Consider the following 16469-nt stretch of genomic DNA (forward strand, 5'->3'; position numbering starts at 1 on the left):
CACAGGAAGCACATTCCTAGCGCACAAAACATATACTGGCACAAGAGGTGCATCTTGATGCACAAAGTGCATACTGGAACATAAAATGCATCCTGGCACATGAGGTGCATTCTGACGCATAAGTGCACAAACTCATAGACAATCTAATCCTATAACATGTTAACTATCTGACTCAACTAGCAGACTAGTTAATAAGGTACCAATGTTCAATTTCATTTTATAATTAAATACATATATCATTTCACAATCATAACCTTAATCACAATCCAATTCATTATCAATACACATTATCCATAACAAGGTTCTCAATACAAAGCTAGCTGCTAAGAGTAGCAGATAATCAGCAACAATCATTGCAAAGTCATGAATTAAGCAAAGAAAAGCATGTGATGGATTAAGCAAATGAAAGAAAATTACCTTGAGAGGATGCTTGAAATTTGGTGATAGACCTTGGACATCAAAAGAAATTAAAAACAGTGAAGAAGAAAGAATGTTGTGGGCACAATAGCCAAAAAGAAGAAGAAAATTAAGATAGAAACAGGAAAAATTCCGGGGTAGGTTCCACAAAGGCAGAATGTTGTTCACCCTTTTTAGGAATAGTCAAAATTGGAATTATCATTGTACCAAAAAAATATTAGTCACTAAACTATTGCTAATTTTTGTTTCAGTCCAATTTCACCACTAATATTTTTGAAATTATTTCTTTTTGTCACTCATGGAACTTTTTAATTGATTTAATAATAATTTTAGTCCTTAATTTGTATACTTTCAGTCAATTTGATTTTATAATATATAAAATGGTAAAAGTTAAAATTATGTTTAAAATTTTAGAACATTATAAAATTAAAAAATAAAAAAGTGAGAAAATTAGGGATAATCATTTTTAAACCCTACAAAATTTCTCTATATTATCTATATTCAATAATCATTCTTTAAAACAAACATAGAAAAATATTAAGCAAAAATATTTGTTTTTACGTCTTCAGTTACTTGACATAGCTTTTACATTATAAGAAAAGATAAAATTCTGAATATAATTTCTTTTTACAATTTGGGTTTTGAAAAAAATTAAAATGTAATGGAATTTTGAATTGAGTTTGGAAAAGAAAAATTATGGTATATTTTGTATTCTTTTGACTAAAAATATGGCATCAAGGTCAATTTCATAAGTATTTGTAATATCAGTTCTAGATGTTCTTCAAGGGCATGAAACTCAACTTGATAATACTATTAATTTGGTTTAGAAATATTCAGAAACATATATATAATAATCTAACTTTTTTTCTTTTGATTTTAATTTGTTATTGGATGTTATTAAATGATGATTTTCTTTATTTCTGATACAATTTAGTTATGAAACAACATATTCAAGATTTTATTTTTCTAGAATTCTTTTAAAATTTTAGTTTAAAACTTTTTTATCTATACTGTGTTAAAGCCTTTTACTGAGTTGGTGTCAACCATCAATCGAGTCTCAAGAAAGAAAATTACCAAAAACAAGACAAAAAGAAGCAAAATTGGGAGTCAATTGTTATGGTCTTTGCTGCAATATTGAATTATTAATGGTGGATGCCAACACCTAATAGCAATCTGGCAAAAGGTTCCATCCTTTTTAGTTGTGGTTTAGGGGTATCAATTAAACTTTTAATCACTCCAAAAACTATTTGTAGTGTTCCAATAACTATAAATGAATGCATGTAATTAATCAAAAGTTAAATCTTTTGGTCATTGGTCAATAATTATATCACTTAATTTTGAAAAAGAATTATATTGTTTGAATAGTTATAATATTAGATGAATAATTATATGTATTTTTAAAGACGTTATTATTCAGAAAATACACCTATTGAAAGACATAAAATTCTTATAAATAGGAATTGTATTTTATTTGGAAATCACACCAACAAGTTCTAAAATTCTTCCTATCCTCCCTCATTTTCTAGTATTATTAGATTGTTTTATAAAGAGCTACTGCAAAAATTCTTTGTAAAAATTAAGTTTCTTGTTACATATTGCTCAGTGCTTAGTGAACTATTCACGTTAGTGCAAAATGTAAATAGTCATCGGCTTCATTGTATTCTCAAGGTTAATTTGCTTGAAATTCCTTTGAACACCGAATATAGGTGAGAGCGGATATAACTTTAAAGATAGTGGTTTGATACACGTCTTGAAGCCTTGTCATATTTCTTCATTTTCTGTGCGAGTTTCATTTGTGTTCAAAATTTTCCTCACCGGAGATTTGTTCTAATATATATATATTAATAGCAAATGATCTAAGAAGACATGTAGATATATATACATGATAGGTTCTAAAAGTAACATGTTTTAATCTCATTCTTAATGCGTTTTTGGGTGATTATTCGATGTTAATGGTGAATTTTATGCTTCCAATCCTTTAAATTCATGTTTCTATACTTAGGAGAGCATTTGGGAGAAAAAAGAGCGAAAATCAGAAAATTAGAACAAGTTTCAGGAGCCACACGAGCTGGGTCATTCCACACGGACGAGTGAGTCATACGAGTTGCCACACAACAATGTGCCAAACCGTGTGGAAAGCACAAATTGCACTCTAAACACGCAGAAAATCGTAATTTTTAAGTTTTTCGATCATTCTAAGACATATATGAAAAAGATAAGAAGAGGGGAGTGAGTCGTCATATAATATTGAAGAAAACAACTCGAAAAATACCATTGAAGCCGACTTTGAAGCATATTTCCATCAAAATTGAAGTTCTCCTTTTGATTTCTTTGAAGATTATTATGAGTTTCTTTATTTCTTATAGTTATACTATCTTTGAGATGTTTTTATTTACTATATGGACTAATTTTTTCCAAATACCTAGGAGATGAACCTTAGGATGAATTCTATTATTTGATTTCTATTTTTATGCAATATATACTTAAATCTTGTTCTCAATTATGTGTGCTTAATTCTTGTTTTAATATTTCTAAACTATTGATCCATGTTTTATGTGCTTAAATCAGAGGAGGAATAGACATTGTTTAAGAGTAGATCTAGCATAATTGAGTGGAGTTGCATGCAATCCTAGAAATAATATGACATAAATCTACCGGATTAGAGTCAAATTTAACAGAAGGATCTATAGATCAAGTTAATGCGATAATAGGGGTTTTAATTAGAAAGAAATTCCAATTAATCAATCTAGAATCAGTTGCTCTTAGTCTTGAAGAGAGATATTAAAATAATTTAGGGATTTCTCCGTATTAAGATATACAGTGAAGAAATTGTGTGATTTAGATTGATAATGACAGATGAAGTTTAGGTGGATTCTTTCCTAAATATTGTCTCGCTTATTGGTTGTTAATAGTTTATTGTTCTGATATGTTCTTTGTAGTGTTCTTTAGTTAATTAATTTAGTTAATTTTAGCTTTAATCAATCACTCCAATTTGCCGGTTAAATAATAGAAAGACAGTAATTACTAGTACTTTTAGTCTTTGTGGGAATGATATCTTTGCTCACCGTAACTATACCATTAATTAATAAATGCACTTACCGTAATTAAAATTTTAATTGGTTTACGACTGCAATCGCTACACATAACTTTAAAAGATTAATTGATGAAGTTGAAAGACTAAAACTGTTACTATAAGTGTTCTAAAACAGTGTCAGTCTTAACGTCAAATAAAAACTTGTTATTTTATGCAAATTTAAATGTTGTAAAACTATTGCTTAGGTGCAAATCTAATGTATACAATCAACTAAATGTTGAGCAAATAAATATTAGAATATGGCAACTCAAGTTCAGGATATATATTACAGTTTTACTAATAAAATGATCAATCATCTCACAATTACCTCTTTCACCATTACTATAACAGTTGGACGTCAAATATTATAATTCAAAGATGAACATCAATGATTACTAATAATGAATACAGCATTCCAAACAATAATTTGAGAAAATAGGAATGTTTGTATAAACCAATACAACAAAATAAGGTGTAGCCACATTGCTTTATAAACAAAGAAATTCTAACAACACTCTCCCCGTATGAAAACAAAGCAATAATTGACTCTACTAACACCTTAAAAGTACTCTCTAATCCTAAAACAAGCTCAATTTTCAATAATTTGGTCCAATTGCCCTCTGTATTCAATTCCCACACCTCATCATTACTTTCAACACGCCACAAAGAGTAATATGGCCATTAAAACCGGCTACCCTCCCTACTCCTTTTCCAATGGCTGATACTAGCAATTGAAAAACTCCTCTACCCATATAGTATGCAATTATTAAATTTCCAATTATAAACACCATTTAGACATGCTTTACCTCCATCGGAATTTTCGTATAGCTCGAACAATAACTAAATCAAGGGTGAGCGTTTGATCGAATCCAGTGAAAACATTTTGAGTTAATCGAGTTTACAGGTTTTATTTTATCATACTAACTCGATTTGGAATTTTTTCAAATCAAATCGAATGAAATGAAATTCAAATAGAGTGAAATTGTTCAAGTTAACTTAAAAAATTAAACATGTCAAATTAAAATCTTTTATGTAGATTTAAAACCATATATATTTAAAAACTTAAATAAATGCCTCTTCTTCTGAAAGGAGCTTCACTTTTATCACCTTACAACCCATATACTTACACACATGCTCCGAACGGGTTGTCAACACCAACTTGCAGCCATTGCTGCCACTCGGCTCAGGGATCCCAACTTCCTCTAGAGAGACTTCATCCCACACATCATCTAGGATTAGAACATGCTTTCCTGCGTTCTTCAGCATTTCTGACAAGATTGCAGCTCGTACGAGCTTGTCCTCTTCTTTGTCTAAATATTCCTTCGACTCCAACGCACTTGCAATATTATCTTGTACCTTCATTACATTAAACTCCTTTGATATGGTAACCCAGATGACCCTTTCGAATCTTTCTTGTTTCAAAAGATCATTGTGGATGTGCTTCATGATAGTGGTTTTACCCACACCGCCCATCCCCCAAACCCCAATCTTGCTCACCTCCTCCTGCATCAAACATGCCCAAATCTCATTTCTGACAGCTTCCTCTCCAACTAGTTCTGATGTTGGCAGTGGCAACCCAGCACTTGGACCATCCATGGCAAGACCTTCAGAGGCATTAGGGGCTTTATCAAGAAATTCCTTCATTTCTCGAGTCTTTTCATCAACCAGCTTCCCGTTGCAAGCACGACAGAGATATCTCCCATTACTGACTTTGTTTTCAACAACATGTGCTTCCCTAATCATCTGTTTCACAGCTTTCAACCAATTTTCAACTCCCTTCTTTGGTATCTTCCCCAGAGGCCGAAGAAGCTCTGCTTTCAATTGCAGCTCTATTTCTTCCATTTTGCAATTCAATTCATCTCTCATCCTCTTGAAGTTTCTCACATAATCGTTCAGCTTTCTGTGATATTGCAAATATTTACAAACAGGAGTGCCGAGACAATTTGCAATGCCAACAACAGGCTTTACGTGCTCCATTGCTATGTCCCTGCAATGCAATCATATAAAACAGTAGCAGAGAATGAAAATCTGTGAATGAATTGGATATTTTATGAAGTATTGATATGTCAGTGTAAGCATGAAAAGGAAAACATGAATGCAAGTTTCAAGCAACGGCGTTTATTAGATGGAGCTATGGATGGGTGGCAGACAGAAACATGATGAAATTCTGGTCACCAGAATTAAGCTCTCGATGTATATAAAATGCTAGATTCAAGTGTGCAACAGTTCATTACAGAGTATTAAGAGTTAAAATGTTCTTTCTGTATTAATTTCAATCTAGAGTAGATTATGTCTGCTGATCAACTTGTCTTAAAATCTAAAACTGTTGATAATGAGTAGAGGAAATCATAGCTTCAGATTTTATTACCTGACTTAGTGGCTGAAAAGTGTTGAGAGAATAGAACTGAAAATGAAGCAGTGTCTTACAAAGCTAGCTGCTATGAGTAGCAGACAATCAGAAACAATCATCGTAAAGTCATGAATCAAGCAAAGAAAAGCATGTGATGGATAAAGCAAATGAAAGAAAATTACCTGGAAATTTGGTGATAGACCTTGGAGATCAAAACAGAATCATTGAAGTTGGCAATAAATAATATTTAATAAAAATAAGAGTTGGGACAGCAAGGTATAAGAATGTATAATTATATGTTACAACTTGAAATTAAATATACAAGTAAATGAGTTGTATTAGTAAATGATTTGCATTGTGAAGTTGTCAGTATTAAATTTTGGATCCTAACTGTAGACAATTTCTTACATATGGACATTTAGTAAGAATATATATATAAATAATATTAAGGAAAATGATATGTCTCTGTTTTTACTTCTTCTATTTCTTGACGTAGCTTTTACATTATAAGAAACTATAAAATTTCAAATATAATTTATTTTTATAATTTTGATTTTGAAAAATAATTTAAATGTAATGAAAATTTGAATTGAGTTTGAAAAATAAATTTTTGTGGTATATTTTGTAATCTTTTGATTACAAAAATGGAATCAAGGTCAATTTCATAAGCCTTGGTATTATTTATATTAATATAAGTTTTAGATACTCTTCTAGGGCATGTAATTCAACTTTAAAATATTACTAATTTGGTTTTAAGAAACATTGATTTGTTCTGTTTTAATTTATTATTAGATTCTATTAAATGATAATTTTATTTATTTCTCATTACAATTCAGTTATCCAACAACATATTCAAGATTTGATTTTTTAGAGTTTTTATATACATTTTCCTATTTTATAAATATTTTTAGTTTTTTATAATTTTATACAAAATCAAGGTCAAATTGGCAGAAAATATAAAATTTGAGGACTAAAACTATTATTGTACCAACTAAAACAAGTGCCACTTAGGTGACAAAAACAAACAATTTGAAAAACACTAGTGACCATATAACATATTTCTACTCAATTTTCCATATCACATATCACATTTCAAAGTAATTCATGTCATTTTCCATTTTATTAATTTTAGTCTTCTATCTCAATATTTCATATCAAGCCTAACACAACAATTCACATTTTCGTTATATACTCACCTTGACATTTCCTCATTCAATAAACAATGTATATGCAAACAAATAATACGATCTCGAATCATACAAGTACAAATTGTAGGCTTGCGTCACTCGTCAACAACTCTCACTTTTCCTTTTCCTTTTGAAGGCTCAGTGCCGACATTACTACGTACAATCACAAAACTGTTCACCAGAGTTAACCTCTCAATGTATATAAAATGCTAGATTCAAGTGTGCAAGAGTTCATTACACAATATTAAGAGCTAAAATGTTTCAAGTGTTTGAGATTTCTATCTATGATAGATTATGTCTGCTTAACATCCTATCCTGCCTTAAAATCTAGAACTGTTGATAATCAGTAGAGGAAATCATTGCCGTATTACCTGAATTAGTGGCTGAAAAGTGTTGAGAGATTAGAACTGAAAATGAAGCAGTGAAGTTGACTTCCTTGATAGGCCTTGGAGATCAAAAGAAATTAAAAACAGTGAAGAAGAAAGAATGTTGTGGGTACAATAGCCAAAAAGAAGAAGAAGAAAGTGAAAATAGAAATAAGCAAAAGTGTAATAGGTTCCACAAAGGCAGAATTCTGATTAAGAAATCCCATCTGTTCTTTTAGTTTTTTTTTCTTTGCTGTCTGCCATTATAGTTGGCATTAAATAACAATAAGAATTAATGGGAAACTATGGGATACCCTCCTGTTGCTATTTCAATTTCAATTTTTTATTTTTGTAATAAACATAGACATGCCTGGGAGGGGGTGTTGCACCTCTCGTGAGATTCCCTTCAATTGCTAGTTCAATTTCTTTTTATTTTTATTTTTATAATAAACATACACATGCCTGGGAGGGGGTGTTGCACCCCATGTGATCAAGAGTTGCAATAACGTTACTGCGTATGTCTTACTTGATAGTTACTGAATGGTTGATGATAACCAATTAATTTAAATTGTAGTAATATTCATCGTTGAGGAAGCCAGAAAAAGGCATAACTTCAATAAAACAAATTTTCTAAACAAACAATCATATTTATAGCACACACAACAAAAACAACTACGAATTAAAACTCAAAACATTCTAACATTTCACATCATGCGCATGTTGACAATTATTTTTATAATTAAACTATAAAAATGCTTATCTATGCTTTTCATTTTATGTTGGTCATCCAACTATTAATTTTTTCAATTTAGTCATTGAACTTTTCAAATTAAATATTTTAATTACTCCAAGCTGATTGGGCTTTCTTTTATTGGTCTAGTAACTAAATTAGTCGTCTAATAGTTACACGTTCTATTAATTTAATCTTAAATATAAAAAATTCAATAAATCTAGCCTCAATGTTCACAAAATTTGTCATTTTAGTTCTAATTCTAAAATTTTCAATAAAATTGGCCCTCAATATTTATAAAATGTTAGTACAAATCTCCGGTGAGGAAAATCTTAAACACACGAACGGAACTCGAATAGAAAATGAAGAAATAGGACAAGGCTCCAAGGCGTGTATCAAGCCACTATCTTTAAGGTTATATTTGCCCCCACCTATCTTTGGTGTGCAAAAAAGTTTCAAGCAAATTAACCTCAAGGATACAATGAAGTCAATGACTATTTGTGTTTTGCACTAACATGAATAGTCCACTAAACACTTGATAAATGTATAACAAGAAACTCAATTTCTACAAACAATTCCTGCAGTAACTCTTTATAGAACAATCTAATAATATTAGAAAATGAGGAAGGATAGAAAGAACTTTTAGCATTTGTTGGTGTGATTTCCAAATGAAATCTCATTCCTATTTATAGGAATTTTCATGTCTCTTCATAGAGACATCTTTCAATAGGTATCTTTATGAATAAATAAATAATAATAACTATTCATTTAATTTTATAACTATTCAAGTAATATTGTTTGAATAGTCATAATTCTTTTCAAAAATCATATGATATAACTTTTAACCAATGACCAAAAGATTTATCTTTTGATTAATTACACCCATTCATTTATAGTTATTGGAATACTATAAATATTTGAAAACGTTCAACACAAAATCCATCCATTTAGTCCTAACTCTAAAAATTTAAAATATATATTTGAAAAATAATTTTTAGTTTTGTATTACCTATCGACTAACTCATGTGAGATATTAGAATAATTTTTAGTTGTGGTTTAGGGAATCAATTCAACTTTTAATCACTTAATTTTAAATAATTTTTAATCTAAGACATTTTATTTTGGATAATTATTTGCAATTTAGTATTAACACTAGCATGTTTACGACATTGGTTTTGTTTTTTTCTAAATTTGCTAAGGAATACAATATTTTATCAAGATACTTATGATCACAAGTCACTTTGGGTTGGAACATATGCAAAGGGGAGATTTAAAGACTTGAATGTGGGAAAGGGGAACAACTCCATCAATGTCCCAATGAATTTTATTGACATTAATTTAACTACTATTATATCTATTTTCATTTTTCAAGGTTTGATAATCATCTTGCTCAAATTAATTAAAGAAACTCATGAATTATCAAATGTTAATATTGGTGTATTAAATTCTTCTTGATCTCTACTGATTGTATTATCTGCCAATATTTCTTGACTGTTATCTCCATATGGATACTCAATATATGTTGTTCCTTTCTTCATTTTTATATTAGAGACTTAAAATCCTCAAAGCAAGTTTGTTGAATATGTCCCGTCTTTCTCATTCATTCTCTCGCTCTTTGACATGAACCTATTCCTCTATATTTTTTAGCTTTTTTCTCCAATCAGGAGAGCCTTTTGATTGAACGTTCAATGGCACTAGAGATATAGACTTGTTAAAATCATTTTATAAACAAAAAATAGTGAACCGATACCAAAATATATTTACATTCTAAAACTCTAATTAGGAAATTATTACCTTTGCAATTAAGTATGAAAACCTCCTTAATTAATATGAATTAATCAATTAGTTAAAAAGTCTCATATAATCATTTTACTCTAATTATAATCTCCCACAAATGATTCCTCCACTGAGACTATTTCTCCCCATGGATCAACAAAGTTTGTGTTACTTTTACGATGAAGTGGATAGAAGTGGAAAAAGTAAAAAGGACCACAAGTTACATTAATTTGTCCCATGTTTGCTTTGTGCAGTTCAGGATTTAAGAGATGTAAGGTAACATTAACTTGATAGATGTATCATAACACAAATAATACGATCCCGAATCATAAAAGTACAAATTGTAGGCTTGCGTCACTCGTCAACAACTCTCGCTTTTCCTTTTCCTTTTGAATGCACGTTAGGTACGTACAATCACAAAGCTGTTCACCATAGTTAACCTCACAATGTATATAAAATGCTAGATTCAAGTGTGCAAGAGTTCATTACAGCATATTAAGAGCTAAAATGTATAGATTATGTCTGCTTAACATCCTATCCTGTCTTAAAATCTAAAACTATTGATAATCAGTAGAGGAAATCATTGCCTTATTACCTGAACTAGTGGCTGAAAAGTGTTGAGAGATTAGAACTGAAAATGAAGCAGTGAAGTTGAGTTCCTTGACTGGATGCTTGAAAATTAGCGATAGGCCTTGGAGATCAAAAGAAATTAAAAACAGTGAAGAAGAAAGAATGGTACAATAGCCAAAAAGAGTTGCATTAATAACGTTACTGCGTATGTCTTACTTGATAGTTACTGAATGGTTGATGATAACCAATTAATTTAAATTGTAGTAATATTCATCGTTGGGGAAGCCAGAAAAAGGCATAACTTCAATAAAACAATTTTTCCATACAAACAATCATACTTGAGCCATACATATTTATAGCACACACAACAAAAACAACTACGAATAAAACTCAAAACATTCTAACATTTCACATCATGCGCATGTTGACAATTATTTTTTATAATTAAACTATAAAAATGTTTATCTGTTCTTTTCATTTTATTTTGGTCATCCAACTATTAATTTTTTCGATTTAGTCATTAAACCTTTCAAATTAAATATTTTAATCACTCCAAGCTGAATGGGCTTTTTTTATTGGTCTAGTAACTAAATTAGTCCTCTAATAGTTACACATTCTATTAATTTGATCTTAAATATAAAAATTCAATAAATCTAGCCTCAGTGTTCACAAAATTTGTCATTTTAGTTCTAATTCTAAAAGTTCAATAAAGTTGGCCTCAATATTTACAAAATGTTAATTAATTTAGTTAATTTTAGTTTTAATCAATCACTCCAATTTGTTGGTTAAATAATAGAAAGGCAATAATTACTAATACTTTTAGCCCTCGTAGGAACAATATCTTTGCTACTCGTAATTATACTATTAATCGATAAGTACATTTACCTTAATCAAATTTTTAGTTGGTTTACGACCGCAATTGATACACATATCTTTGAAAGATTAGTTGATGAAGTTGAAAGACTAAAACTATTACTGTAAGTATTACTGTAAGTGTTCTAAAACTAATGCTTCGGGTAATCTAATGTATACAATCAAGTAAATATTGAGCAAAGAATTATTAGAATATGAGAACTCAAGTTAAGGATATATATTACAGTTTTTACTAATAATGTAGAAACAAAATTATCAATCATCTCACAATTACCTCTTTCACAAAATGAGCAAAGAAACATTTTGTAGATTCGACCTAGAAGAGAGTTTTGCCAAAGTGAAGAAATATGGGCTTCCCCAAGATGAAGGTGTAAAATCCTCCATCTCCAACCCGACAGCCCAGCTTTCTGGTAAAATGTTTTTGGATATTTTCTTATAATAAAAGTGTACATTCTGGAAATGTATTGGAAAAAGAAAGGGTTGTGTTGGTTATGATGAGTAAGGCTACCAATGAGGTGTTGGAGAGGAGAGGTGGAATTTTAGCATTGAAACAAATAGTGAGGGTAATAGTTGATCCTCTTCTGCTTTAATGTTTTACTTGACATCAGTTAATTTGAAATGTAGGAGATTTTGCAGTGTCACGGGCACAGAGTGACAAAGAAATTATGAGAGAAATACAGGCAATCAACTATCACTTACTTGCCATGCCTTGATGAACCATGTAGAGCACTATTTGAGTTCAATTTTTTAAAAGCTTTCCCATGCCCCAGTATGTGTTAATGATGTATGATTTGATAGGGATGATACATTAGTTTTTTAAAAGCTTTCCCATGCCCCAATTTTTTAAGGTTTTAAAAATAGCATAAAAAAAATTAAAATAAATAAATAAAAAGATTTAAGTTAATCTAAGTCCCACTTACCAGATTTTATAGAATTTAAATTGGTGATAAGCTAAAGTCTTACCACTGATCAGTAGACTCATCATTGAAAATAAGAGATAAGCCCTAAGGCTCAAGTTGAACATAATACCAAAATAAATAGGAAATATTTAAAAATAAAATTAAACCCAAGACCTTAAGCAAATATTCAAAGCACTTAACCACCACACCAAATCAAATTACTTAGATACTTAACAACTAGAATTCATAAAGTTTGGGGCATTACGCCAATGTAAAATAAAAAAGTTGAAGTTTTTTTTAATCCAGAACCTCTGTATCTATGCCTCTCTCGACAACAAGAACATCCTGTTTTAACTTTTTCTTTTTAAAAATGTAAACTTTCTGGCGTTACAAACTACAGAATTATTGAGAACCTATGATATTTTCAGTATTTAAAACTGAAAAAATTTAAACCTTTAGCTTCGAAATAAAAGTCGGACAACAAAATGAAGCAAGAAAAAAGAAGGAAACTAAGTTTTTTATTTATTTTTATTTTCCAACTTATCCATCACAAATAAAAGAAATAGGAAAATGTGTTTCATATATGGGAAACGTGGAGGGTTATTTGCAACATAATCCCTTAATGTTTTTAATTTATTTTAAAAGGGATTTCACCTTTTAATTTTCTCATTTAGTCCTCATAATTTAAAATATTATTTAATTTTAGAAATATGTTAATATTATTAAGTATGTTAATCCTACAATTTTATATTACTTAAAGAAAAGGAATTTATCTTATTTAATTTCCACTTTTAATTTCTAATATCATACTTTTATGAAAGTACATTATTGTTTTAATCTTTATGATTACGTTTACATATGAATAAGTCCAATTATATATATATATATTTAGAAGGTTATTTTGGGAAGTACATATATTTAGAAATATGTTAATATTATTAACTATGTTAATCCCTACAATTTTATCCTCCCCCCTACTTCTTTCCCACCAACCCTTTTATCTTTCTCTTCAACATCATCACAAATATACTTCCAATTTTATTATTATGGAGAAATTAGATTTATCAAAATAAAACAATAAACAAAACCATAAATGGTTCATACCTCTTATCCTGCAAAGGGGTTGAAGCGAAGAACATTTTTAAAGTTTGGATGGTCATCCCACTCCAACCATTCCCACCATTCTTCCCATGACCTGATGGTAAGAGAAGGTGGAGCATATGCAAATGGCTGCCCATTGCCAACAAGGGGAACAAATGGAGGAAATCTCTTCAGTTTATAACAGTCTCCAGCAACTTGGATAAGTTGGAGAGAATCACAAACCATCACTCCACTTTTGCTGCATATGCTCTTCAAATTTGGTAATTCCCAGAATGACAACTCTCTCAATTTGGGAAGATGGAATTTGATTAATGCATCACTCCCTTTTTCTTCAACTTCAGATGTTTCTGCTCCCAATATTTCTACTAGCTGGCTACAAGCAAGCACATGTATTTCTTCCAGGTTTGAAGGTTTGGAAGCAACCAATGTGGAAGCAACGTCTTCATACTTGAGCAGTCCACTATCTTAATTTCCTTAAGATGGGAAAAGGTGGTAGACGGAGCGAATGTTGATGTTGTTGCTGAACCAATTCCTGCATCTTTCATAATAAGGGCACTCAACTTTGGAAGAGCTAGAAGATTCAACATCTCGAGGCTCTGAAATGGATACGCGAAAGAAGAGGCAAAAGAGGACAGGGAAACAACACACTCTATCCCTTTACAATCATAAATCCTACAAAGCCTCAAGCCAATCGCATTTTTGAAGGAAGAATTATCATCGACTAAGCTTCTCAAATAGTCACAGTGAAAAATATTCAACTCTTGAATTTCAATTGGGTGCATAATTAACTCACCTTCCCAATTCTGGACTCCTCCAATTGTTACTGTTTTATCTCTTGTAGCATCCATAAAAGATGAGCTCATGTGTAAAGAGTACTTGATGAGATTTTTCTTACTTTGTTGCATTGAGGAGATGAACTTATTGAATTCACTGATGTCTTCGAAACATCCGGTTAAGCACTCCAACTTCTTCAATGGTTCCATCTCCTCTGCTTTTAGACTTGTTCTTTTATTGTTCCAATGAAAACCCAAGTGCTGAAGGTGAACGAGTTTTGGTAAAAGTCCAGCGGGTATCTCTTTCAGAGTGAACACTCCAAGATCAAGATATCTTAGCTTTATCAGCATATCCATTCCTTCAGGGACTTCCTCAATTTTAGTCCCACAAAGATCCAACTTCTTCAATTCTTGAAGCATCGAAAGACATGGTAGATCTCTCAATTCTTCACAATCACAAAGCAACAATGTTGTGAGGTTCTTTAGTTCAGAGATGGAATTTGGTAAACTCTCTATCTTCGTAGAGGACAAATTGAGAACACTAAGACAAGGCATGTTTATGAAGAAAGAATATGGGATCTTCTTTACGGGGTTATGCTGCAATAACAAGGTTGTGAGCAGTTGACATTTTGTGGGCAGCACATCTATGGAAATTTCTGATATGGAGTTATACATAAGTGACACTTTCTCAATATCCGGACTCCATTGCTCCTTTTCTGGTAACTCTTCTAATTGCAGACCTGCTTGTATCATATATCGAGGATTCATTCTTGTGATCGACAATGCCATGTCTCTCACTGCGTCATGCATCTTTATACCATGTAAACCAAATTGAGTGGTAATATTTTCCAACAAGCAGTTATCTTCCAACCTTTTCAAAATAGAAAGGCCTTTATCTTCCATTTCTTGTCTTGTGTCCATCTCGTCTATGAATATCTCAGCAATCCAACACTCGATTAGTTCAACCTTATGAATTTCATAATCTTCAGGATATAATGCACAATACAAGAAGCAATCTTTTACTTTCTCATCTTTCAAGTGATCGAAACTGAATTTCAAGCGCTCGAATACCTCAGCTTCCACTCCTTCCACTTTCCCTATTCTATCTTTCAAATCTTTGAGTGCATTTTTCCAAATACGAGGGCTATATTCTCCTTTCATGGTTCCAGCTACCACGATAATTGTAAGAGGTAGACCCGCACATTCCTTGACAACAAGCTTCAGAGTTGGCATTATAGTTGGACTTTGAACTATGTTAGGTCCAACTTTATTCAAGAATAGTATCAATGCCTCTTCTTCTGAAAGGGGCTTCACTTTTATCACCTTACAACCCATATACTTACAGACATGCTCCGAACGGGTTGTCACTACCAACTTGCAGCCATTGCCGCCACTAGGCTCGGGGATCCCAACTTCCACTACAGAGACTTTATCCCACACATCATCTAAGATTAGAACATGCTTTCCTGCGTTCTTCAGCATTTCTAACAAGATTGCTGCTCGTCTGAGCTTGTCTCCTTCTCTGGGCCAATCTTCCTTCAACTTCAAAGCACCTGCAATATCATCTTGTACCTTCATGACATTGAACTCCTTTGATATGGTAACCCATATTACCCTTTCGAATCTTTGTTCTTTCAAAAGATCATTGTGGATGTGCTTCATGATAGTGGTTTTACCCACACCGCCCATCCCCCAAACCCCAATCTTGCTCACCTCCTCCTGCATCAAACATGCCCAAATCTCATTTCTGACAGCTTCTTCTCCAACTAGTTCTGATGTTGGCAGTGGCAACCCAGCACTTGGACCATCCGTGGCAAGACCTTCAGAGGCATTAGGAGCGTTATCAAGAAATTTCTTCATTTCTCCTGTCTTTTCATCAACCAGCTTCCCGTTGCAAGCACGGCAGAGATATCTTCCGTTACTGACTTTGTTTTCAACAACTTGTGCTTCCCTAATCATCTCTTTCACAGCTTTCAACCAAATTTCAACTCCCTTCTTCGGTATCTTCCCCAGAGGACGAAGAAGCTCTGCTTTCAATTGCAGCTCTATATCTTCCATTTTGCAATTCAACTCATCTCTCATCCTCTTGAAGTTTCTCACATAATCATTGAGCTTTCTGTGATATTGCAAGTATTTACAAGCAGGAGTTCCAAGACAATTTGCAATGCCAAGAATAGGCTCTACATACTCCATTGCTATGTCCCTGCAACGCAATCATATATAACAGTAGCAGATAATGAAAATCTGTGAATATATTGGCTTTTTGATATGTCAGTGTAAGCATGAATGCAAGTTTCAAGCAATGGCGTTTATTAGATGGAGCTATGGATGGGTGGCAGACAGAAACATGATGAA

The 16469-nt window shown here is 31.7% G+C and overlaps 2 protein-coding genes across 4 annotated transcripts in view; both read right to left on the bottom strand.

Moving 5' to 3' along the window:
* LOC105766452 (probable disease resistance protein At1g61300) overlaps positions 1 to 16469 on the bottom strand; it is a 77651-nt gene that overhangs the window by 60427 nt on the left and 755 nt on the right. The window contains exon 3 of the mRNA XM_012585925.2: positions 14855 to 16317. Coding sequence (XP_012441379.2) covers positions 14855 to 16317 — 1463 coding nt within the window. The remainder of the gene's footprint in view (positions 1 to 14854; positions 16318 to 16469) is intronic.
* LOC105766455 (probable disease resistance protein At1g52660) lies at positions 4372 to 7576 on the bottom strand. 3 transcript variants are annotated; one of them, XM_052630132.1, is made up of 4 exons: positions 7399 to 7576; positions 6023 to 6042; positions 5859 to 5925; positions 4372 to 5477 (listed from the first exon to the last, which is right to left on the bottom strand). In XM_052630132.1, exon 4 carries the CDS (start codon positions 5465 to 5467, stop codon positions 4553 to 4555), a length of 915 nt encoding a protein of 304 aa, XP_052486092.1. In that variant the 5' UTR covers positions 5468 to 5477; positions 5859 to 5925; positions 6023 to 6042; positions 7399 to 7576; the 3' UTR covers positions 4372 to 4552. The 3 variants fall into 3 exon arrangements, with proteins under 3 accessions (XP_052486092.1, XP_052486093.1, XP_012441383.1); XM_052630133.1 differs by lacking the exon at positions 6023 to 6042; XM_012585929.2 differs by lacking the exon at positions 7399 to 7576 and having other exon boundaries at positions 6023 to 6123.

Source organism: Gossypium raimondii, chromosome 5 (genome assembly GCF_025698545.1).
Source record: "Gossypium raimondii isolate GPD5lz chromosome 5, ASM2569854v1, whole genome shotgun sequence".
In the NCBI taxonomy this organism is placed as follows: domain Eukaryota; kingdom Viridiplantae; phylum Streptophyta; class Magnoliopsida; order Malvales; family Malvaceae; genus Gossypium; species Gossypium raimondii.